Source organism: Sebastes fasciatus, chromosome 17, assembly GCF_043250625.1.
Source record: "Sebastes fasciatus isolate fSebFas1 chromosome 17, fSebFas1.pri, whole genome shotgun sequence".
Lineage (NCBI taxonomy): Eukaryota > Metazoa > Chordata > Actinopteri > Perciformes > Sebastidae > Sebastes > Sebastes fasciatus.
Window position 1 is genome coordinate 29,596,893 of NC_133811.1, and position 26,749 is coordinate 29,623,641.

Consider the following 26,749-nt stretch of genomic DNA (forward strand, 5'->3'; position numbering starts at 1 on the left):
ATAGACAAATAAATAAATAAATAGATAAATATATGTATATAAATAGATAAATAAATAAGTATATATACAACTTAATAAATAGATCAATGTAAATAAATAATAAACAAATAGATGAATACATAAATAGATAAATAGATACATAAATAAATAAATAGATAAATAGAATTTGTGCTTTTAAGAAAATATTACCTGCATCTCTGATTTCCTATGATGGCATCCAATAATATTTTTGTATATTGTACAATACCATAGTATTATGTATAATATCTGTGCAGAGGAGGCTTTGGACGGAGTCAGGCGACCTCTCTTCATCAGTATGAATTAAATACTGAAGTCCAGGTGCAGTTTTTTAACCAACAGCAGCACCTGAGAGTTCTGCTTCACCGAAATGTCACCAAAATGTCACTTTCAGCATTTAGGGGTTTTACACGTCTATGCCTAGAGGCTCATTGTCTCATAGTCCATCCACACCTGTAGGTGAGGCTGGTTTGATTTACTGGTTCACCCTTTATCAGTCTTTAGGCCCCTACACATACACACACACACTCACACACACTCACACACACTGTGCCATAACAGAGATCCGTCAGGTTAATAGAGTGTCACACTGTGAGAGATATGGCTCTAATAAAACATTGGATGCAATCCGACTCAGATTATCAGATTAGAATTCAGAGGCATGTCAGATTGTGGGATGAATGCCTGGTGAATCATAGCGCTAAGAAGTCAAAACTAAATAAATACCAGCAGAGACAGCTCCTGATCTATCTATTCTCATGTTTTTGTTTGTCATATTAAAAACTGTACTGCTGTGAAGGCAGCCCAAAATCTAGAAGAACATCTGCTGTTTGCTTTCTTGTGAGTTCTTTTAATGCTGTCACTCCAGCCTGCACCTGAGAAATCATACTTAACTCAAAATGGTGAAATAGCTCTATCTACTGGTGCAATGAGTGAACTGCATCTCCACACACTGAATTGTGTACTCCCCTTAGGGCTGCAACGATTAATCGATTAGTTGTCAAGTATTAAATTAATCAGCAACTATTTTGATAATCGGTTTGAGTAATTCTTTAAGAAAAAAAAAAGTCCAAATTCTCTGATTCCAGCTTCTTATATGTGAATATTTCCTGGTTTCTTTACTCCTCTAAGACAGTAAACTGAATATCTTTGAGTTGTGGACAAAACAAGACATTTGAGGACATCTGATCAACATTTTTCACCATTTTCTGACATTTTATAGACCAAACAACTAATTGATTAATCGGGAAAATAATCAATGAAAATAATCATTAGTTGCAGCCCCTATAGTCTGAATGTGTCTCGCTGCAATTCAGCTGCTTCATTGGATTTCTGTGTGACAAATATGTACTTATTAACACAGTCATTTAAAGGTGATGCGAGTGATATTTGAGATACAATCCAAACGCAATATCAAAGATGATTTTATTTACATAAATCTCTTTTTAAAACAAAAGGCAAAATTAACAGCTTTTACCTTTTAAAAAGCTTTCAGAACAATCAAACTAATAATAATCCTTCATCGCTGAAACGTGTCAAAAAGCACAGCTTTCTAATCAAATTAGACCCCATCTCTCTCTTCTCTCATTATCAACAAGAACTTCATGGATTCCTCGCAGCTTAATTACAACAGTAATGAACACGAGTTTGTAGTCAAACCCTTAAGACGTTCAGGCTGTGGAAGTCTAAACAACGTAATACTCGGAGGAGTTGTGCTTGAAATACAAATTCACAATGAAGACCTGTGTAGTCACTGTAGGGATCTGCATTAGCCGAGCTGTACGGTCTGAAAAGGTGAAAACATGGCTCCTAAATGATTTAATTCGTTCTAGTAGTTTTAGATTTTGGATCAGTGTTCAGTAGGACGTCTGCTGCTTGTAGCTCAATCACAGATTGTGTGAAATGACAGTGTCTTTGCAACTTGCTGCAACAGAAAATGTCTGTAATGGACTTTTCTGCTGATTTTTTTTAGGCCTGGAAATGAATTAATTTATTGAACGTACTCTTCCGGCCCTGAAAAGGGACCCTGAGACTAGAAGCACAGTTTGAGCCTTCAGAGAGGAGCGCTCATCGCCGTCTGTTGCCCAAGTTGGACAGAACGAGAACGCTCCAGTCTGTACCAGTGATTAGAAACAAAAAGGTGCATTTACTGAACGATAATCTGCTCTTACAACATGACTAAAAACCGACACGTAAAACAAATTATGATTTTTTTTTTCCTTTGGAAAGAAAGTACTTAAAGTCCATAGTAGACAAAACAAGTGGCACCTTTTCATACTGTGTTTTTGTGACAAAATAATCATTTCACCCACTACATTTTTTTGGAAATACCAGCGCTCGTATTACAAACAGTTTCTAGGTTTGAGACAAGAATTTAACCAAACTAAATACTGATTTATGGGAAAATTTGCATTATTGAAAGAAAAAAAACCTCATCTCTTATCCTAATTGAGAAAATGTGCACGTGTTTGTTTTATTATATGTACAATAACGTACACAAATGTAAGCGAGGTCACACAAGAGACCAGTAGTAAGTAATGATAGAGGTATATCAGTGATTACAGTAGCGAGTCACTTTTTTTCTTTTTTTAATCAGACACACCTCTCAGTTTTTCTCTGGTTGCCGCAGAGTTGATAGAAAACTGCTTCACTCTCCTGCCTTCTTTCTCTCTCTGTTCACAAACACTCGGTTTGAGTTAGTTAAGGACAAAAATGTGCAACAAACGTGAGCTGTGATCAATCTGAGAGTCGGGATTTGAGAGCACTCGAGGCTGGTTTAGTAAAATAAACATTTCGAGACATGTTTTGAGCAGACACATGACAAAGAAGTAACCCTCCCCCGGAGACTGTTAACCAATCACTTTTGGCAAAAATAAAAACAGCTGGAGGAAGTAATGACAGCAGGTTTCAAACGGAAGCATACAAAAATGTGTTTTTACGCTCAAAACGTTCTTCAAAAATCCCCAAAACTGACTTGCAGACTGATTAAAGCTTGAATTTGTTTAGTCGCTCCACAGTTTTGTCGTTAATAAACTAACTACCACTCCAGCGTTTCCCCTGTAACACACTGCTAGGGAACATGAACTGCATTGTTAAGACATCGTCTAAACACATTACATGTCGGCAGGCACGCATGAACAATCACACACTGGGGCTGCACACGTGACAAAATCTAAACGAAGTCGTGATGTGACTCAAGAAAACACACATTTCCACAGCGTGCTCGACAAGGCGGACTTGTATATATACTGTATGTTGCAAAAAATCTCACATCACACAAAGGGATAATTTGGGTGTTTAGAAGTGGGATTGTGTGAGGTACTTCTCCATAGTCAGTGTATTACCTACAGCAGATGGAGTTTGGAGAAACAGAAAGGAGTACCAGCAAGGGAGCAAAGTAATGTCCTGCTGCGGACGGGGGGCAGCAGCTAAATGGATTTTAGACACCTAAAAGTCAGGACCCCTTAACATTTTTTATATCAGTTCAAGTGTACGCTATATTTAGGATATTTTCGCCTGTTTATTTTGCCGTCAGACAACTATACAGTCTATGTTTTCCGACAGGGATCTGAAGCTATCTGATCTGCTATCTAATTGAAGTTATCTCTGCTCTTGCCAAAGCCACCAGACTCCATTGAGAAAATCAGTCATTTTACCTCACAGACCACAGGAGTTGCTGATCTACTGCTGCCCAGATCGGTTAGTTAGTTTGTGTTACGGTGTGACTTTGGTTAGTTTGAATTCACCAAAGTCACACAATAGCACAAACAAACTTTTCATACGTTTTATATACTTTCTGCAATAACACATCTAGAAGGAAAAAAAAACTCAGATAGGGGACCCTGGGACCAAATTCTATCAGGCTCTGTGGTCTAATTTGTGTCCATTTAGGGGTCCTTGACGTGAAAAAGTTTGGGAACCACTGAACCCTAACCCTAAGTACCTCATACAACCACAGTGAGAAACACCCAAATTATCCCTTTAACTTACTGATGTGTATCAGCTTTGAGGCATTGGGAAATAATAAACGGTGCAGAGACAGCCGTGCCCACGTAGCAAGATTTGTATCAAGATCTCCAATAATTTGGGGATAAAATGATATTGATAATAAAATAACTGTATGAGTTTTTGGTCTACATCATGCAGCCCCGGCACACACACACACATACACACATACACACACACACTCACACAGAACGAGAGCAGCAGTTACTCTTTCCACGAGCCCTTATAGAGTAAAACTCAAACTCAAACAAAAAGAAACTAACAAGAAACAAGAGAATGACATCCCTGACATTTTTTCAAGAACAAATTAAGATGCTGTTGTGTTTTATAATTATTTTTAACTTAAATATAATAAAGATATATGTATATTTCTTTTCTATAGATCATTTCCTGTCAGTCCTCGGTGGAGTCTGTGTCATCATTGATATAGTCTTCTTCTACTGGCGTGCTGCCATTCTGAGTCCCCCACTCGTCTTCGTCGTACTCTATGCTGTCGTTGTCCTCCAGCAGCTCGTTGTCGAGCTCCCCCGGTCCTCCCGCAGCCTGGACGCCGGCTGCCGCTCCATCGGCCGGCAGCTCGGCGTCTGGCTGGTCTTCCCCCGGTGCCGGCGGGGCTGCGGCAGCGACGTCCTGCGGCGCTGCGTAGCCCCCGTTGTTGTTCGAAAAGGCGTCTCTGTCTCGGCTATCGTCCTCTACGTAAACTCTCTGATGGCACATGGGGCACGTGTCCTGGATGTAGAGCCACTTCCTCAGGCACAGCGCGTGGAAGTAGTGGTGGCAGGGCGTGATGCGGGCCGAGGTGGCGAACTCCTGGTAACAGATGGCGCACACGTCCTCGATGTCCCTCAGCTGGTCCCCGCGCATCTCCGGCAGGGAGTTGATCTTCTTGACGGCCGTGCGGCGGTTGATGAAGGTCTTCCAGCCGTTCTTGGCCTGTAGGTAGATGTTGAAGTACGCGTGCAGGCACATCATGCAGGCGCGGATCTTGCTGCCCGATTCAAACATCATGGTGTAGGCGCCGTTTCCGAACATGATGACGCCGAACAGGAACTCGATGATGTTGCCTGTGGAGCGCACGTAGTAGACGTAGTCGTCCAGCTTCTCCCACAGGACGTTGGAGAAGCCATCCACCATGAAGAGGCCGTAGACGGTCAGTGACACCACCACCTGGAGGGAGGGAGGGAAACATCAAAACCTGCGCTGAGTGTTTTCTATGTAAGCCGCACAACCATTCTGGCTCAATTTAATAGCTCTTCCTTTAGATAACTACAGCTCTTACAATACTATTACAGCCTCTACCGCCTCCTACAAATGTAAACCACAGATGACTCAGCTTTAAAAGTAGAAAAAACAGTTCTGGGGGAAAGTGGCCGAAAGTCCATCTTCTATACCAGACTAACACACACTGAACCTCACAGACTGATGAGACCTAACAGGAAGTATTCTCCGCCCTCACCTTGAGGCAGAGCTCCACGCAGAAGGCAGTGACGGCGAAGAGCCAGGTGTTGAGGGCGTAGTGGTGCCAGAGGGCGTAGCTGAGCGCCACGGGAAGCACGAAGAGCGCCAGGGACACCAGCAGGACGGGGAAATGGCGGCGAACAGAGGAGACGTGGGAGGCGCTCAGGGACATGAGGACGGGGTCGGTCATGCCGTGGATGAAGTGCAGGATGGCTGTCAGCAGAAGGCACATGTTCCGGCTCAGACGGACCTTCAAATCAAAGCGAGAGAGGTTCTCAGTCACAGATGTAGAAAGCAAAATCATAACCTCTTTTTTGAATGATGAATACAGACTACCACCGTCTGCTGGTGTGGAGAGTTATTTCCTCTCACGCAGGTGCAGAATGATCGTGCTAACTGGCCGTCAGCTGTAGTCTTTGAGGTGTGTTTGAGTGCAACTTGTTGGCCAATACAAAGGCGACGTGAGTCGACTCAACGGGCAGCCTTCGTCGCCGCTAGTTCTTTGATGTCGGGTTGGTGTGTCTGGGCCTTCAGACTTAAGAAAGTTTAAGACCTATTTAATACTAATTACAAGTTAAAATAAGACTTTAAGCCCCCGTGGCTTAGAGGTTAAGTTAATTTCGATCATGAACCACAACGTCCGCCAGTTAGAGTCCAGCCAGGTACGTTTTCTGCATCTCTCTACTGTCTGTAATAAAAGCTTAAATCATACAGTCATACATCTCCTGTCTGTACCAGTGATTAGAAACAAAAAGGTGCATTTACTGAATGATGTGACGACTCTTCTTCTGGGAACAAAATGACGCCTGCTCTTACAACATGACTAATAACCGACACGTAAAACAAATTATGGTACTTTTTTTCCTTTTGAGAGAAATGCAAGTATTTAAAGGTCATAGTAGTAGTAGACAAAACAAGTGGCACCTTTTCATCCTGTATTTTTGTGATATTTACCGAGAAACAATCATTTCACCCGCTACATTTTTTTGGGAATATCAGCACTCTTATTACAAACAACAATTCCTGGGAATTTAACCAAACTAAATACTGATTTATGTGAAGAAAAATGTGGAAATTGTCATCATTGAAAGAAAAAAACCTCTTCTCTTCTCTCCTAATTGAGAAAGTGTGCAAGTGTTGTACAGTCAGTATAGGTAAAACACACGCTGGAAACAAGATGAGAAAATAATAATAAATCAACTAGGCCACATTCAAGGAGGTTACTGTGTTGTATACTGTAGTAAAAACAGGTATTTCAGAGGCTTTAAGAAGCCCTTGTTACTGGTGCTTTGGAGGGCAAAGTGGAGAACGTCAAAATGACAATAATGGAGGAAAGCAAATAGAGAAGAGTAAACAAAGAAGGTGAAGGTTCAGAAACACATCCAGCATCTAATCAGAAGCTTCTGCTGTCTGCTTCAACAGTTGTGTCCATGATCCCTTTCTACATCCACTAATTACACCCGAGTCAGTAATCAACCTGTCAATCAACTAGAGAGCTGGAGGCATGAATCCTGCAGTAACGTACCAGGCGTTCCTCGGGGTCAAGGCTGCTGAGGCCCGTCTGCAGAGCCAGGATGAAGAACAGAACAGGCGCTACGAAGCCTAAACGCTTGTCCTCCTCCTCCGTCGAACCTGAGGGGTCAAAAAGAGACACTAAAATCCAGGAGCATTCTTCTTATAGCCAGTATGTATAGCAGATTAAACGCGCACGTGCACGCGCACGCACACGCACACACACACACACACACACACACACAGCCGTACCTATGAAGGCCAGGATGCTGAGGCCGAGGTAGTGCGCGACAGAGGAGATAACGGCGCTCATCCCCAGCACGGTGAGCGTGGAATCACAGCCGGAGATGATCAGGTTACTGGTCAGATCCCAGAACACGTCCCAGCTCAGCAGGTAACCCTGAAAACAGAGCGGTGATGCTTTTTTGGGGGCATTTTTTACCTTTGCCCCTTAAATTCTGACACTGGTTCCAACAATCACACTTTCGGTTTATAGATGTGTAACGTCTCCCACAGCAACGACATACAAAAACATGTTTATAACTACTGTCTACAGCAGCCAGGCAAAAACAATGTTGTAAATGAAACACCCTAGACTGAATTGTTCTGGTCTCACCTGTGAGTCTGAGCTCCCGTCTGTGCCACTGCCTGTGGCGTCTCCGCTCTCCCTTCTCACTGCCCGCACCACATAGACCAGGATCAGCGCCTGGGCAGTGACCCGGGTCAGCCAGAACAACCGCAGCACATCAGGGAATCTGATTCTCTTCCACGTGTCCTCTAGCAGCAGCTGAAGCCCGTAGATCCGGTACATGTGCCGTACGAGCAGGTAGACGTACCGGCACGAGTAGTAAAACCATTTGAGCCTCATGGCCAGGCACACAGCCGTGTTGAGAGCCAGCGCCAGGCCCGAGAACACGGCCACCAGCTGCCTGACGTCCGCAGGCAGCTCGATCATCAGCCCCCACAGAGGGATCATGATGTCCAGGACCACCAGCGCGGCAAACACCGACTGGAGGTTGAGAAGGAACACATAGCCCACGCCAAAAACTAGCTGGACTGCGGCCATGCCCAGCCACAGCGTCGGGCCGTTTCTGGGCAGCAGTCTGAACCCAAGTGCCGCCTTGTAGTAGGCGCTGTAGAAGTCTATGTGGGAGGTGGCGTAGTAGTTGATGAGGACCGCTGCCATGCCGAGGAGAACAGCAAAGAAGAGCGTGTAGAACTTGAACAAGGCTTTCTGGGAGAGCAGCAGCACCATGCTGGAGATGAGGACACCTGAGACACAACAGAGACACAGTTCAGCAAAGATGAACGATAAAGTGATGCAACTACTTCCTATTAGACAGACTAGAAAATTAACAGAAGACTATTGCTGACTGTAGCTTGTAAGTTTGTCTGATAAACGATATTAAGTGTTGTGGATTTTCAGGTGAAGAATGTGAACATGGAGAGAGAGAGAACGGCACAAGTGCCCGAAATACAAACAAGATTACGAGGAAAACAATCAGCTTGTTGCAGCGTGATAATCCGGACAAGTCAAAGATAGAACAAGCAACAAGGCAAATAGAGGGAGAGAAAGAGTCAACGATTTCATTGAATAAAACCTGAGCTAAATGCAGTACCTGTGAGGGTTTCTAGACAATATCTGTTATTGTTTTGTGTTGTTAATTAATTTCCAAAAATAAATATATACACACATTTTTATAAAGCAAGCATATCATATAAAATCTTTAAAAAGAAAATTGCGATACATTGGTAAATTGATTTTTTTCCCACCCCTAGGGTTTTCTTATAAATACACTGTTATTCTTTATTCATGTACTTCAAGGCCTTTTACACAAAATGGCCTTGAGCTGTAACAGAACAGTTTGTGTCTGAGCAGAGACCAGCCAGAGATATTAAACTGAACACAGCAGCAGTCTATTAAAAGCAGCAACTGAAGAGGTGTTATGTAGTTTTTGCATTATATAACTTTAAGTTATATAATGTATACTGGCGTGGACTGTCTCTTTGTCACCTGACTTTTTTCCCCGCCGCTTGTTGCCACCTTGACCTTAGGCCCCTTACAATGTTAACCTCTAACTGAGAAGCTTTAGTCAAGGACAGTGTTAACACTGGATCAGCTTTGTAAAGAGTACATTGATTAAATAGACCTCTTAGTTGTTAAAGGGGTGTTTGTGGATGTCTTCATTTGAATATATTCAAATACTAGTTTGTTTGTCTCGCCCTTGAACACTTTACCAAAGTGTTTTTGTTTTATTTCAGGTAAACAGTCTTCGGTTTACATGCTGGTACTAAACATAAAAAACAAATGTGGGTTGAAGAAACATGAGACTGTTGGCTGACCCACTTACCCTTGCCTCTTCAAACCAGTGGACTTTCATGGTGCCTGAACTGTTCAAAGGTCTACAAACTGTACAAACGGAGAGTTATGTAAGCTGGTAGTTGTTTGTCTGTGTATAATGTTTTCTGCTAGTGACTGGAGAGAAGCTTTACCACGTTGTTCTTTGTGGGGTCTGCTGTGGTTACTGAAAAGCTTAAGCTATGTCTGACAAGCGCCACAAATATCTTTGAAACTATTTGTCATGAATCACATGATATAATAATTAAAATGTTATTTCAAATGAGGTTTTTATGAGCTATAACAGGTGTATCTGTAAAAGAAAACTGAAGGCAGATCAGACTTGAGTTTGACATCATGATTTCTGCCATTTTGCTCTCTACTAATATGAGATATAAGGGATATTAAGTTGATGGTTATTAGAAGTGAAATGATTAGTTGATTGATCGATTAGTCCATTGACAGAAAATTACAACAATTTAGATAATCTGTTAATCACTTCAATCATTTTAAAAGCAAACAAATCAAAACATTCAATGGTTTTAGCTTTGAAAATGTGAATATTTTCTGGTTTTCTTGGTCTTCTGTGATATTAAACTGAATATATTTGAGTTTTGGACTGTCAGTCAGACAAAACAAGACATGCAAGTAAGTCAACCTGGGGTTTGGGAAATTGTGATGGGCATTTTTCATTATTTTCTAACATTTTATGGACCAAATGATAAAATCAAGAATGAAATGAAGATAATGGTTGCAGCCCTACTGGTTTGTCTACATCAAGTAAGTTCAGACCTTGGTTTTAGATAAGATAACAGCTTCCTGGGCAATGTTACAGAGGAGAACCTGCACTATATTCAGTTTTGACAGTTTTTCTTCATCTCCTTGTATTTTTATATCTGGTATTTTTTTTTGTACTTTGAACTTTGTACTACTAACTTTACTGCCTTTTTACTAACATGTTTTGCACTATGGAACTGTGATGCTGGAAACTTGAATTTCCCACGGGAGCAATAAAGTTACTATCTATCTATCTACCTACCTATCTATCTATCTATCTATCTACCTACCTATCCACCTATCTACCTACCTATCTATCTACCTATCTATCCACCTACCTATCTATCTATCTATCTATCCATCTACCTACCTATCTATCTATCTATCTATCTATCTATCTATCTATCCATCTATCTACCTATCTATCTATCTATCTATCTATCTATCTATCTATCTATCTATCCATCTACCTACCTACCTATCTATCTATCTATCTATCCATCTACCTACCTATCTATCTACCTATCTATCTATCTATCTATCTATCTATCTATCTATCTATCTATCTATCTATCTATCTATCTATCTATCTATCTATCTACCTATCTATCTATCTATCTATCCATCTACCTACCTACCTATCTATCTATCCATCTACCTACCTACCTATCTATCTATCTATCTATCTATCTATCTATCTATCCATCTACCTACCTACCTATCTATCTATCTATCTACCTACCTACCTATCCACCTATCTACCTACCTATCTATCTATCCATCTACCTACCTACCTATCTATCTATCTATCTATCTATCTATCCATCTACCTACCTACCTATCTATCTATCTACCTACCTACCTACCTATCCACCTATCTACCTACCTATCTATCTATCCATCTACCTGTCTATCTATCTGTCTGTCTGTCTGTCTGTCTGTCTGTCTACCTACCTGTCTACCTACCTACCTACCTACCTACCTACCTATCCATCTATCTGTCTACCTACCTACCTACCTACCTACCTACCTACCTACCTATCAATCTATCTATCTACCTACCTATCAACCTATCTATCCATCTACCTACCTATCCACCTATCTACCTACCTACCTACCTATCCATCTATCTAACACCTGTGATAAAACAACAACAACCTGCCGTTAGTGGTCAGCCAGCTAGACAGCTTGCTGCTAGCATCAAATCAGACTGAATGAGGTTGGAGAAAAACGAGTTAAGCACCGTGTCAGACAAGTCCGGCTTGTATTGATGTTACTGCTGGAGTCTAAATCAGCTTTAGTCGGTGACAGGTGACAGGTGAGCTCCTTCACACTGCTCTCTGACGTCACATGGCGCAGCGTCACTTAGCCAGCTAGCAGTCAGTTAGCTGTCAGCTGGTTCCTGGTTGTTGTTGTTTACATCACCTTTAAGCTTTAAAACCGTAATACAGTAACTCACCCGTGACTCTGAGCAGCACCTTGCCCACCGCCCCGGCCCAGCCCGACCCCGGGTCATAGTAGGAGTTGAAGATGGCGTCGATGATAAAGATAGAAGGAACTCTGAGAGAAACGTCGAGCAGCGCCACGGCCTGCTGGCTCAGCCGGGCTGGAGACGACGCCATGCGGCTACAGCGGAGAGGCTGGACGGCTACCGGCCTGGAGAGTCCTGGTTATACATCCAGCACTAACATCAAGTCCCGTCTCCTCCTCCAGCAGCTCTGGTCTCCGGTTATGAGCGAGCTGTGAACCTGTCCGCCATGTCCGCACAGATCTACCTCCTGTTGCTGCTTCTTCTTCTCTTTAACGTCGAGTTGTTTATCATCCGGAGCGTTAGTTATCACCACCAACCGGTTACTCTTCACTCCTCCTCAGAATACCTTTGAAATGGCCATTTCGCTGCTGCTTTGGTTGCTTTGGGAACACCGGAGAAGTTACCAGACTGTTGGTTCTGACGTGACGTGACTTGACGTGACGTATGCTGACGTGACGTAAGTTCCGGCGTCAGAGGGTGTGGCAGCTGACGTAGCATTTGAACACTGATAGTAAATAAATCTCACCCTTTTTTATTTTTATGCCAAAACACATTAAGATATATAAATAATGTCAGGAAATAAACTGGGACGCATTTAGAATGTGTAGCATTTAAATAATAATAATAAATAAATCTCACCCTTTTTTTTATTTTTGTTACTAACACAAGTTATGACAAAAACACATTAAGATATATAAATAATGTCAGGAAATAAACTGGGACACATTTAGAATGTGTAGCATTTAAATAATAATAATAAATAAATCTCACCCTTTTTTTTATTTTTGTTAGTAACACAAGTTATGACAAAAACACATTAAGATAAATAAATAATTTCAGGAAATAAACTGGGACACATCTGGAATGCGTAGCATTTAAATAATGATAATAAATAAATCTCACCCTTTCTTTATTTTTGTTAGTAACACAAGTTATGGCAAAACACATTAAAGAAACATAATTTCTTGTGCATTTCAGTATTAGGGAAAGATACTTTAAATTAAGTCAACTTGCTGATGACACTACATTATTCGTAAAAGATACAAATGAGATTAAAAAAGCAGTGTGTCTAAAATGTAATTTTAATGGCCATTTTCCTGCTGCTTTGGTTGCTTTGGGAACACCATAGAAGTTACCAGACTGTTGGTTCTGACGTGACGTGACGTGGCTGGACGTGACGTGACGTAAGTTCCGGCGTCAGAGGGTGTGGCAGCTGACGTAGCATTTGAACACTGACAATTTGGTCATTTACTTTTAATAAATCTCACCTTTTTTATTTTTGTTAGGAACACAAGTTATGGCAAAACACATTAAGATAAATAATGTATTGGGCATTTCAGTATCAGGGAAAGATACTTTAAATTAAGGGTCTCATATTATGCTCATTTCCAGGTTCATAGATGTATTTTAATGTTGTGCTAGAACATGTTTAACCATATATATATATGTTTAAAAGACATGGAAAAGTGCATTTTGCATAATAGGTGACCTTTAAATCACTGATGACACTACATTATTTCTTAAAAAATAAAAATGAGGTTAAAAAAGCAGTGTGGCCAAGAATTTAGTGGGGTCTCTTATTCTCACTTAAGGAATGTGATATTACAGATATGGTTATTTATCATCTTATAAAGAATTTCTTCAATTCAAAATGCCGGTAAAACCAAAGGAGTAAGTTCCGGGGTCAGAGGGTGTGGCAGCTGACGTAGCATTTGAGTACTGACAGTTGGCCATTTACTTTTAATAAATCTCACCATTTTTATTTTTGTTAGTAAGACAAGTTATGGCAAAACACATTAAAGATATGTGTTATTATAAAAAATATTAGGAACAAACTCAGTTATGTTTCTGTCCCTTCATCTAGATGTGTTATGTTCTTAATATGCCTGTATATGTTATTAATATGTCCTTGTACAAAGTATTTCCTTTTATAATTGTAATGTAAATGTAATATAAATTATTATTTTAATGGAGCTTCCCAGCAAAAAGTATTTCAAACGTTAGTAACTGTATAACCGGCGTGTATCTTGAATGTTTTCTTATTTGATGATATGCAGTGGGAGAAAGCTTGGAACATTTGTGATAAATACTGTATCAATAGCAAACTTAAGTTATTAAATTAATATAATTTGATACATATAAACTAAACTCTGGCATTGTGAAATGTAAATGTAAGTATTTTTGTTTTGTCTTCTTTTTGTTGTTTTTTAATTCTCTATCAATTTCTACCTCTGTAAATGAGCATGTGTACAATAAAGAAAGCATTAAAAAATAAAAAATAAAGCCGACAGTATTTTGCAAAACTCTAAAATAATATAAAAACAAACAAAAAAAGGCTATCTACACAAGTAAATGATATAATAGCAGTTTTGGAAACATTTTAAATCAAATGTGCTATTATGTGGTTCTATTTTTGTCTTTTCTTTTTTATACTTTCATTCCATTCATGTTGTTTAACACTATTTGTATAAATTGAATGTCCTAATGTCTTGAATAGAAAAAGCCGATATGCAAATGTTAACGAGTTTGTTAAACTTCATGTTTTTATTAAGTTATACATGATAACTGATATATTTGTGCAGACAGTACTTTAAAATGGTTTTACATTCTTAATAGAATTCACATAGATCGAATTATGTTAAAAACATAGTTTGAGTGTAAGGAGTGTAAACTTGAGGCAGACCTTAAAATAATTGCTTAATTTTTATGGCAAAACAGTCGAAAAAAACAATAGGAACTTAATTTATAGGTACATGAAACACAGACAATTATTTAAGAATGAAGGAATAACCCATGATTGTTTTTATTTCAGAAGAAGACTGATCAGAAGTTATTTGACTTTTCAAAAATTGGCTAACGGAGAGTTTTCTCATTCAGACAGACACACACACACACACACACACACACACACACATTCATAAAGGTCTCCTGAAGGTTTAAAGTGCTTCATCATCAGCTGGAGCTGAAGAAGACTTTGATGGTGTTGTTGTAGATCGTGTTGGCCAGCTCCAGCGGGTCCTCTTCCCTCGCTGCTGCCATCACCTCTAGAACTTGTCTGGAAGAGACAAATAGTGAAATCTAAACGTCAGCTGTTAAAATGATTGATTGAAAAACGTTGATGTTTGCTCGCCTTTAAATATCCACTGAGTTCGACAGAGAATCTACCCTCGAACTTCATTACTCACATGATGTGACAGGGCTCGTTCCTGTCCTTCATACAGTGACCCGCCTCCCATTTCTTCTTAGTGGGGAATGTAGTTTTAACATATTTGGAGCCTGCATGCGTGTTCTTCACGCCGCACCACGGAGCATCTGGGAAGGAACAGGTAGGTATTAATGCATGAATAAATGAATAAATGTAACAGTTAAAATGGCAATGCAATGCACTAGATATTTTTTTTATTTTATTTCATGTAATGATGAAGCCATAAAACACAGCAACTGTGATAGAACGTCAATGACGTGCTGAAAAGAATTAAATCTGATGTTGTGAAACAATAATTCTGGAGCAATTTAACTGGAATATCAGGAACATTTGACTTTATGCTTCTCTATATGCTTTTCTTGAACATTTCAATGGCCACCGTTAGTCAAATACCAACTCACCTGTTTCTATCATGAGTCTCTCAGTGGGGATCGACTTCATGGCTTCAATATTGGCCTCTGTTTTCAAGGAACTGAAAAATAGAAATAACGATAAACGCTTTTTAAGTTGCAGTGTTGTTAAAGGGTCAGTGTGTGGGATTTGGCAGTATCTAGTGGTGAGGAATTATTCTTATTTTCAGGTGATTATACACTAAAGAAAACATACTTATTAATATTATATTTCATTTTTGCCAATAGATCCCCCGAAATGTTACACACTGTTCCTTTATTATGCACCTAATAATGAAATTATCTTTAGTTTGAATTAAAGAGAAATAAAGGTGGCTGTGTGAACCACACAGCTGAATTGTTTTTCAGATGATATAATAGTTCATATAATCCATCTCAGGACTGTATTGTTCACATGATTGCAGAGTCGTCTTAACTTAAAAAACAAAAACAAAAAACGCTAGGATAAAAAACTAAAACTGCATATTGTACGAGTCATGTTGCTCCAGGAGATTTTTTAAATCCAATTAAATTAATTTTTATATAGCTTTAAATCATAACAGAAGTTATCTCAAGACTCTTTCCCTATAGAGCAGGTCTAGACCGTGCTCTATAAATACAGAGTACGTTCAAACTCTTCCTTTCATTGAGGTTTGGGCTGGTTGAGTTACATTTGTCCTCCATATCATCAACATTAGCAGCTGCAGAGTTTTGTCTTTTTTATTTTATTTTAGGGATGACATCATTTATTGAACACTGACTGTGAAATATCAATACTACTCAGGTGTTGTTCATACTGTGCAATATTCATTCTCACTGTGCAATATCATTTTTCCACTTGTACAATTGTGTTAATAGTCAATACTGTTTATATTGTTCCTATAATTATATTTCTTTCTATTTAAATTGTTCATATTTTGTTTCACTTTTGTTTTGCTTTTTGCACCGTGTTGTATCTTGTTTTTACTGATGCTTCTTGTTTTTTTCACTCTCCCCTTTGCTGCTGTACACTGCAAATTTCCCCACTGTGGGACTAATAAAGTAATATCTTATCTTATCTTATCTTATCTGATCTGCTCTGAACAAATTCTACATAAATTCACAAGCTTCAAGCCAGTTTGTTGCATCTTGATTTCTAGTTTAAAAACGCAACGTGTCGTCCTGTCGGCTCCACAGTCCGTCTCTGGTCGGCTCTAATCAAACACTTTCCTTGTGTTTTAGATCGGTGGTAAGTAAAGTTAGACTGGATGTGGAACTGAGCCCACATGTAGTTCATGTTGGGTCAAGTCTTCAGCTAGAAAACAAAGATCCTCTCACCATCCATTTATTCCAATGTGGAGGTCCAGGTCTATGAGGGCGGCAGCGTCGTCTGCCGTCCCATCAAATGAGTGGACCTGAAGGAAAACAACGTTTTACAAATAGTCCTACAGTCATGTTATAATGAAACAAAGATGATTAAGCTCCTTCAGCGGTAGCAAAACAGTAACACGATGTTACAGGAGTACAGATTTTACTGCAACACATGTCTATTAAATGCATCACTTCCTGTAAACTGGAGCTTTCCCAGGACCCCCACAATGCAATGCACAATGGAAATGGGAGTAGTTAAATATTGGAAAATCAAAAACTTTGATATAAAACAATAATTTCAGTAATAAATCAAAGTTGTAGTTTGATTCCCTGCTAGTGCAAAATGTTGCCGTGTATTACTTTCTACTAAAACAGTTCACTTTTGAAGATCAGTACACTTTAGAGCAATAGTATGAAACCAATGTCCTCACCACTCCTCCAACACATCGGTCTCGATTTCTCTTCATGATGTCTGTCAAAGAGAGACACAGAAACAGTCAAATGCTTTGGATAAAAACCCAGACCAGGTCCTGGGTGCACGAACCTACCGATGAACTCCTGATGGGAGTTCCTGCAGTGGAGGAACATGGGCAGCTTGGTCTCCTCTGCCAGCTCAAACTGCTTCTCAAAGTATCTGTTACAGACCAGAAAGAGCAAACAGACGAAAGACTGTATTTACTGTTATAGAGAAGACTTGAAACTAGCGATTGAGACCATAAACTCATGTTTACAATGTCTACTGAGGTAATAAATCAAGTGAGAAGTAGGCTCATTTTCTCATAGACTTCTATACAATCAGACTTCTTTTTGCAACCAGAGGAGTCGCCCCCTGCTGGCTGGTAGAAAGAATGCAAGTTTAAGGCGCTTCAGCATTGGCTTCACTTCTCACACCCGGAGGTCGCCCACTGGGTGCACCTTTGCAAAGGTATTTCTCTCCGCTGTGGGCGATATATTCTAATGAGCCTGCATGCGACATAGGAAGGGGAGCAAAATCTGAGAGGCTTGTTGAATCACATGTTTTCTGATCTAAGCAGCCCACAAAAACTAACTAACTGGGTTGTCTTATTTCACAGTTTGTGGGTTGGTAGGCTCTCCAGATACCCAGATGTATGAGCATAAGCACTGAAAACGTTACTTGTTCATGATATTCTCAAAAGAGACAAATAAACTTACTTGAGTTGAGTCTCTTTTGGGCAAAACTCCAACCTGTCGAAATCTGGAACAAGGAGCAGAAACACATTACAGCATCATTAAACAACGGAAATGCTCCCACACTCAGGACACCGCATACTTAATATTCTAATATACTTATTTCATATTATACTAGTGATGCCACTTTTTCAGTCCTGATACCGATAGCGATACCTGGGCTTTGGGTATCGGCCGACACCGAGTAGTACCGATCCGACACCAGTGTTTAACTAATAATCTGTATGCCTCACTGTGTGGAAGTGACTGGGATCATTCTGTTATAAGGAAGATAAGGCAACATCAGGATTGACTTTAACATTGCTTTTCCTAACTTGTAACAAATAAATCCATAGATATAAATTTACTGAATTATTTATTATTAAAACACTAAATCGTGCAGAAACTTGAAAAAAATCTTCAAAATTAACAGGAATTACAATTCAGGTGTAAATCTTTTTAATGCAGCAACAACTTGGCCAATTAAAATAAAAAATGTCAGTATGTAAATGTATATGGTATATAAACATAGAATTTAATTGAATAGATCAGCCCCACTGTCACTGATACCCGGTCCAGCTATTTGAGTTAGTATCAGGCCGATATCCAATCCGGTATCCGTGCATCACTATATTATACCGCTTCATATTTTATATTCTATATACATATTTACACTGAGATAGTAGTGTAGAAAAGCAAAGTGTCATAATTGACTAATTTCTTGTGGATAAAACTCTTCTTCTTCTTCGTAGAAAATCTGCCTTCCCATGCTTGAAAATAAAACAAACTTTGCACACAGGTCCGGTCCTATGCTAAACTTCGTCAACTGGCTTTGTGGGCTAGTAGTCCTGATGGTTGCTCTACAGCAATAATTTGCAACACGGTCAGCAGTACACACCCAGTCCACATTCTCCGATGGCCACCACCTTCCCTCTGTGTGCCGCTGCCAACTCCATCAGCCCTGAGAAGTACTGGGACTCTCCTTTCTGCTCAAACTCACTGCAGCGGGTGGGATGGCAGCCGACCGTGCAGTAGAACTCATCTGGAATAACAAAGAGGGAGATTTGTTAAATATAAAAGGTATAAAAGGTCAAGTATAAGAGGACAACATCAGGCAGATTTAGCTCAAGAAGAAATAGACTTATGGATTTTGTAATTGGATTTTTTTTCATATATATTTTTTTTTCATAATTTTTTTTTTTTTTTCACAGTTATTTTTTATTTTAACATTTTCACATTTTTAATAATTTTTTATTTTTAAGTTTAATGTTGTGTTGTTGGCACCACTGACAGCCGTAACCATCATGAAATAACTGCACTTCCTGTCTTTTGTGCCAGAGAGCAGCAAAACGCGTTTTTAAATTCCAGTTGAAGTTATTTTTTATTTCATTTTTTTTTCTATTTTCCATTTATTTATTCTTTTTAATTTATTTTTTTTCATATATATATTTTTTTCATTATTTGTTTTTTCCATTTTTTAAAAATTTATTTTCATAGTTATTTTTTATTTTAACATTTTTAATAATTTTTTATTTTTAAGTTTAATGTTGTGTTGTTGGCACCACTGACAGCCGTAACCATCATGAAATAACTGCACTTCTGTCTTTTGTGCCAGAGAGCAGCAAAACGCGTTTTTTAAATTCCAGTTGAAGTTATTTTTTATTTCATTTTTTTTCTATTTTTTTTTCTAATTTCCATTTTCATTTATTTTTTTCTCATGCTTTCTCTTTTCTCCATCTTTGTTCTGTCATGCTACATATCTACCATTACTGCAAGAGATAAATGTTGATTTAACAGAAGATACAGGAAGAAATTTAAATAATAAGTTTTCAGTTATACTCTATTTACTGTATGTTGATTTGACACACTTCAAGGTGACATTTGACCAAATGTGGAAATGTATGTCACATGTAAAGAAATTAATACAAAAAGACATTTGAAGTCAAGATATATTACCAAATGTATGCGTATAAATATATATTTGGCTGTAAAAGTTAACACGATAATATCGCGTTAACGTAAATTTGTTTTAATGGTGCAAATTTCTTTAATGCATTAACGCAACTTACAATTTTTAGTTTTAAAGCTAGAGTGAAGATACTGGTATCATATGAAACTATAAAACCTAATGAATCCATCGGTACCAACCATGTCATACTAGCTTGTCGCAAAGGAGGTCAAATAAAGCTTCAAAATTACACTAAATTTTGTGTTGTTAATTGATTTCCAATAATAAATATACTGTATACATATATTTACATAAAGCAGCATATTTGCCCACTCCCATGTTGATAAGTTTTTATTAACTAAATAGTCTACATTTATGGACAAACTGCGGAAATGTATGTCGTACAAAAACACATTTGAAGTGAAGTTATATTACCAAGAAATGTGTATAAATATAAATATATCCAAGACACGTGCGACGATCATGTCATGCAACTGCTGAATTAGGGTACTGGCACATTTTTTGTCCATTTCAGGCACTGCAATACAACCGTAGACGGCACAATGGACACTGAAAATCAACCAAGAAGCATTTGGTTGCACTTTGTTCAACTCGTATTTTGTCATTGATATCATTACCTCTGGTCTCAGCTAGTTTAAGAGCCTCCTTGCTGTCTTCCAGGTTTCCTCCTGTGATCATAAACTGCAACAAAGCAACAGGTTTTACTTTACTTATGAGACAAAATTTAAAATGGCTTTTCAGTGTTAAAGGATAACTTTTTCAACCTGGACTCTATTTTCACATGTTTTAGTGTCTAACTGACCAATAGTGACAACAATTTCTGAAATCGGCCCAGTATTTAGGAGAACGCTGTAGACGACAGCTACTAACAGGCTGCAATACGGTGCTATAGGGGCAAGATGACACCGTCATTTACATCCACTAAAAGTGCTTGTTTTTGTCGTGACAGGCTCTGATTGTTATTATAAGGGTCTGACAACATTATGGAAAGAGTCTAGCTCAAGGAGAAGTCTCATTGTGAAAGGTTGGCTGAAACATTTTACTCAAAACCACAAATGTGAACCTCCTGGTGGCGCAAGAGGAAAAGTCAGAGGATCACCAGTCAGTAGGATTCATCCTCTGAGGACCATGAATGTCTGCACTAAATTTCATGGCAATCCATCCAATAGTTGTTGAGATATTTCAGTGTGGACCAAAAGAGTTGGTTAAAACTCAAAGTGCACTTATATTAGAGTGATGGAGACATGACTTACCTTCTCAACTCCGGTTTTCAGAGCTCTGTCAATGATCTGATTGAAGTCATCTGTCAGAAAGTCACAACTGGTTTCAGATTAACTGTTCTCAGATTAACTGGTCTCAGGTTAACTCCTGATTCAACAAAGTGAATGAGTAGCTCACCGTCGTGTTTCTGCTTCCCTCTGTAGAGTCCTCTGAACATGGGATCTGTCAGGTTCACACCGATATCTACAGAGCCAGAGGATGGAAATGATCTCTTCTGCAATATGTCACCAAACATGTGGTATACTTAAAGGTCCCATATCGTGCTGATTTTCAGTTTCATGCTTGTATTTTGGGGTTTCTACTAGAACATGTTTACATGCTTTAATGTTAAAAAAAACACATTATTTTCCACATACTGTCTGTCTGAATATACCTGTATTCACCCTCTGTCTGAAACGCTCCGTTTTAGCGCATTTCAACGGAATGGCAACGGAATTGCGTTGCTAGGCAACAGCTTGGGTCCATGTTTACATCATGTCAGCTGATGTCATTCACATCCACTGCAACAGGAAATAAACTGGTGGACACATTTAGAATGTTTATGTTTAAAACTGTGAAATGGTCTAAATATTGTAGATTTGTGACATCACAAGTGGACAAACGGCTTGTTTCAAACGCACAGATTCTGAATACGGGCTGTGTGTATTTATCCCTGGATTGAGTGTTTTGATAGTTTAACAGTATTGACATAGAACTTAAACCTACTTTATGATATAAAAGACTTTGAAAATCTCACTTTTTACAATATGGGACCTTTAAGTATAGTACTTGAGTTGAGGGTTTGATTCTCACAGAGGTAAGATGTAATATTTTAATATTGACTCTATCTGGATTCTTCACTTTAATGCACAACACAGTATGTGATGCTGACAGTAGTGTGTTAGCAGCTGCAGTGCAGTGAAGGCTGTCATCAGGAGTTGTGAACTGCTATAAACCAAAAACAAACCATCTAATGTGACTGCTGCTGTGGCTAACTCCAGCTAGCTCCCATGCTATCTAAAACATGCAGGTTAGTCTGTTTGCAAGCAACACCAGCATGCAGTGACATTTAGAGTCATCTACCTTCTCTTTATGTTTTATTAATCTAGACTTTAAAGTGTCTTACCGATGAATTTGTGCTGTGCCATGCTGGTTGTGAGAGCAACACTCCTAAAGAGAACTAAACATGCAGCTCTCAGCTGTACCATACTGCTGCAATACCGTAATCACTATAGAAGAGCGCAGCCACATTAATGAAACAGCTATCTTTTTGACTATTTTTCCTGTTTAATTCAACGATTTTAGACGACAGACAATGTGGAGTGAACGTGCTTGTATTTAGTCGTTATTACAAACATCCGTAATTAAATTCTGACTGTTCTATTCTTCTGTTGCGCATCGTGTAGGTATTTACGGTCATAACGTCCACACGCTAAACTCCCAGAATGCTCCGCGGCTCGCTGAGAAGGTGACAGAGGAGGTGAAAGATGGCGACAGCTTACCTGACCCACCAGCAGAAGGTGTTGAGGCTCTACAAGAAGTCCCTGAGACACCTGGAGTCATGGTGCATCTTCAGGTAAGAGGAGCTCCGTTCAGGCTCTGTGGAGAATAATAATAACATGAAACATAAACAGTAGGACGCTGCAGTCTGATAACTGTACAGCTGAGCTAACTGCTAAGCTAACAGCTAAGCTAGCAGCTAGCAGCTAGCCAGGTCACTCATTCCTCTGTCCTGCTGCAGAACACCTGTCCTCATCAGATCACCTGTCCTCATCAGATCACCTGTCCTCATCAGATCACCTGTCCTCATCAGATCACCTGTCCTCATCAGAACACCTACTCTTCATTAAACCCAGAATATATAATTACATTGTCCTGTTAGTTCAAAACATCATATTGGTTAAAGATTAGTTAATTTATGCTTAACCTGTGTTGTCAGCTCTCTGAAACCAGCTATAGTTTATACTTATACTCTACTTGTCTCAGTCTAATACATGTGAATGGATATAACTAGAAATCATCTAACATCATATTCATTAAGCCAGTTTAAAACTTGGGTATTTGCGTATTTACAGTTGACAAACACTGTTCTGTGGAAGTTATTATTATTATTTAGTAATTAATCAAGCAACCAACTCTGTTCCATCTGATGAATAGTTGTATTAATGTATTGTTGGTTGCAGTTCAGACTAAGTAAAGATTAGCGAGGTATGGTAGGTATAGTGATTTAGCATTTTATAAAGTAATTAAGGCCTCTGTTTCTTATACAGTTAGTAGTTGATTTAATGAAGTAATTTATTCTAGATCTAGTCAAAATTAGGGCTGCACAATTAATCGAAATTTCATTATATTTCATAGAATTTTTTTTTAGAAAGTTCAAAACAGTAGTTACATAGACATGTTCAGATTTTTTATTACAAATATTCAATAAATATATTTCACAGTTTAAAAATAAATTATACAACAAATTCTGTGCTGCAATTTCTTGTTACTTAACTGCTGACATAAAAAAGAACTTTATCTCCAGAACTTGCATATCAGACAAGAGTTATGAAGAAGAATCAAGAAGAATTTGACATTTTATATGTCAAACATCTCATTGTTACTGTGCAAGCTAAGGCTGCCTGGAATGCACACTTTCTCGAGAGGAAGAAATGCTGTTTGTTAGAGCCGAAATGAATAGCACATGTTTTTTCTTTTGTGTCGTGGTTATGTATCTATATGTTCTTCTTCCGAGCAGTTACAGGAGATATTTGGGTCTCCCTCTGCACTGTCAGTAGTAAGTATGATTTAAGAAATGTAACGGTTGTGGTTATTTTCCCGTTACAGAGACAAATACCGGTTCTACGCCTGCATGATGCGGGCTCGCTTCGATGACAACAAGGAGGAGAAGGACTTGGTGAAGGCCACCATGATGCTGAAGGCGGGAGAGGAGGAGTTCTGGTCCAACCAACATCCACAGCCCTACCTCTTCCCCGACTCTCCTGGAGGGACCTCCTACGAGAGATATGAGTGCTACAAGGTGAGGCAGTCTTCATCATGTGATATAATTTACCACTGGATATAATTGTTTTTCCTTCTCCATTATTTTCTCTCTTACATTACGAAGAAAAAGGTTATATAGCCCTGCAGTTTTTGCACAATTTCTGACACTAAAGGAACAATTATTTAAATTTATTGGTCTGAGACTTTTCTTTAAAAGGACTCAATGAAAGAATCAGAAATAGCTTGATAACAGTGACACCCGTGGCCGTTAAGTCAACGACAGCGTCCTGTTGCTCGCAAGCGTCGGTCAAAACAGTGAGGCAACACACAGGAGTCTGAACGTGATTGACAGGCATCATTGATTAAAGTTAGCAACATTAGCGGCTAAAAACACAATATCACTACATATTTCACATGCTTGTCAGTAATGTTATCTTACCTCGTTTTCTCACACACTCGCCGCCACTCTCTCTCGTGCTTCACCACTCACTTCCCACGTGCATGCACACTCTTCGCACTGACGCTGCCGTTCTCCAAATAACCTATCCCACTCCCACCCGACGTTGGTCACATTCCAACGTCTAAGTCTGAGTTGTGGTGGGGGTTGATCATTTGTTGGCGTTAACAGACTCCCTTTCTAACTGAACGTTAGCTGTGGTTGCACACTGTTTGCCCTGAAGCGGAGCTGTAGAGAGTAAAGACACTCACGAGTATGCATGACGTCACATTCGTTGGATTTCCCCGGAAAAAACGGCCCACATTCTTCACATTAAAAGCAGTCTACAGGCTGATAGACGAAACCCAGAAAGTCGTGGAAGGTCTCAGTTTTTCTTTTAACTCAAAAAACATTATACGTGTAAAATCTTACAAAAGAATGTAGGATGTGGCTTTGTGGAGACAATACATTTGCAAGCTGCTTCTCCTTGTTTCCTCTTTTTATAATTAGTGGTTTCTCTGTTTTAAAATGCCCCCTACAGTACTGATATTTTAATCAAACTATTAATCTTATATGTGGCTGATATTGACATGTAGAACTGATGTGAGACGGTGTCTGTCAGGTTGTTACTGCCCTCTGCTGGAGATGTAAGGAGAATGCAACTGGATTATCTCATTTACTTGAAACAAATCTCCATCTCATATTCTGAGAAATCAAATCCTCAGATGTTAAAAAATCTTTAAGAAATTTAACATTGTTTAATGTCAAGGTTATATTTGTTCTTTTGAATTCTCAAAATGTTCATACCTTTTATCAGGTGGCCCATTTTAGCTAATAAGGAACAATTATATATTATATTTAAAGTCAAAAACATGATACTGACAGTCCCGATGTGACGTGATGAAAATCCTGAGCTCTGTTTTGTCCCTCCAGGTCCCAGAATGGGTGCTGGAGCACTGGCACCCCTCAGAGAAGGCCGTGTACCCTGACTACTTCTCCAAGAGGGAGCAGTGGAAGAAACTGAGAATGCAGAGCTGGGACAAAGAGGTGGGCTGTCCGGACACAATAATCAATGAATTGATAATAAAAATAGCAGCCAGTAGCAGCCCTTGTTGTTAACGGTTGTGCCCTCCTGTCTGCTTCCAGGTGGCCCAGCTGAAGGCCGAGACTCCAGCTGGCGGCCCCAAGAACGAAGCCCTCCCTCCAGCCCGTGTGGAGGGAGAACTCCCCCCTCTGTGGTGGCAGTTCGTCACCCGACCCAGGGAGCGCCCCACATAAACACCCTCCACCTCCTGGGGTCGGTCACCCCCCCCCCCCACACAGTCAGAGGGGAAACTGTCTTCACCACACAAAGACTGGCTGACCTCTTGTTGAATTACCATCCGTCTGTAAAGAAGTCACCTGTGCAGGTTGCATGGCTGAGAAAACAACCTGCCTGAATGAACACGGATCCTTCAGGAGTCAGTTTAAGGAAGTCTGTGACTTTGGGAAGTCCTGTAGAAGAATCATTGTTCCAATAAATAAATAAATAAATATATGATGTAAATTGTGTTTGTGTTTTGTCTGCAACTCAAAAGAAAATCCCCTACATCTAGACATCAATGAGTTAAATGTGAGGTAAAGCATGAAAAGTTGACCGACTGAAAAATAATAAGTTTTACATTAATTTAGTCAGATCATGTCATTATGTTTAAATGTGTGTCTTCTACTCATGTAACTCTGCAAGAAAGCAGCTTTTGGGGGTTTTCCCCCCAGAAAAAAGAGGTGTAGTTCTTTAGAAAATTACTCACAAATATATAGGTTTATTTTTTAAAAAGGCTCAGTAATTTCTTTAAACAGCTGGACACTGTAGTTTTTAGCAAATGTCAATCATACAGGCAGAAATAGTGCATTTGTGGGGACTATTTTCAGCAGCGGATTATTACATATTTGGTACATTTGTGATTATTTCTGTTAGACCCTAGAATATGGAGGATGTAACCGGCCAAAATAAAAAAATATATGAATATATAAAGAGACTTGATAAATAAATATTTAATTAAATGTATCAAAAATAATATTGAAAAATAAATGTAACCATTAATTTATTGATAAAATGTGACATAAATTGATATTTCTGTTTTAATTTGCTTCTTTATATTTACCTTTGTATCAATTCCCTTATTTATTTACTCTTTTGTTTAATTTTCCCTTTTATCTATTTATGTATTTATTTATTTGTATTTATTTTAAATTCAAATTTATTATTTTATATTTATTTATTTATTTTAAATTTAAATTAATTATTTTACATTTATTTTTAAATGTATGTATTTATTTACGTATGAA

At 39.0% G+C, this 26,749-nt stretch overlaps 3 protein-coding genes across 3 annotated transcripts; 1 reads left to right on the plus strand and 2 right to left on the minus strand.

Moving 5' to 3' along the window:
* Positions 1–4,269: 4,269 nt before the first annotated feature.
* rnf139 (ring finger protein 139) lies at positions 4,270–12,056 on the minus strand. The gene is made up of 6 exons (XM_074612749.1): positions 11,568–12,056; positions 7,610–8,265; positions 7,246–7,393; positions 7,007–7,113; positions 5,480–5,731; positions 4,270–5,190 (listed from the first exon to the last, which is right to left on the minus strand). Exons 1-6 carry the CDS (start codon positions 11,728–11,730, stop codon positions 4,417–4,419), a joined length of 2,100 nt encoding a protein of 699 aa, XP_074468850.1. The 5' UTR covers positions 11,731–12,056; the 3' UTR covers positions 4,270–4,416.
* A 2,379-nt stretch (positions 12,057–14,435) lies between these two features.
* On the minus strand, positions 14,436–22,245 carry tatdn1 (TatD DNase domain containing 1). The gene is made up of 12 exons (XM_074612496.1): positions 22,127–22,245; positions 21,139–21,204; positions 20,994–21,043; positions 20,358–20,421; positions 18,670–18,813; positions 17,757–17,799; positions 17,132–17,217; positions 17,015–17,055; positions 16,551–16,627; positions 15,246–15,316; positions 14,825–14,951; positions 14,436–14,694 (listed from the first exon to the last, which is right to left on the minus strand). The coding sequence occupies exons 1-12, from the start codon at positions 22,206–22,208 to the stop codon at positions 14,592–14,594; spliced, it is 954 nt and encodes a 317-aa protein (XP_074468597.1). The 5' UTR covers positions 22,209–22,245; the 3' UTR covers positions 14,436–14,591.
* A 172-nt stretch (positions 22,246–22,417) lies between these two features.
* On the plus strand, positions 22,418–25,967 carry ndufb9 (NADH:ubiquinone oxidoreductase subunit B9). Its single transcript, XM_074612510.1, has 4 exons — positions 22,418–22,576; positions 23,830–24,022; positions 25,355–25,468; positions 25,568–25,967. The coding sequence occupies exons 1-4, from the start codon at positions 22,488–22,490 to the stop codon at positions 25,697–25,699; spliced, it is 528 nt and encodes a 175-aa protein (XP_074468611.1). The 5' UTR covers positions 22,418–22,487; the 3' UTR covers positions 25,700–25,967.
* Positions 25,968–26,749: the final 782 nt, after the last annotated feature.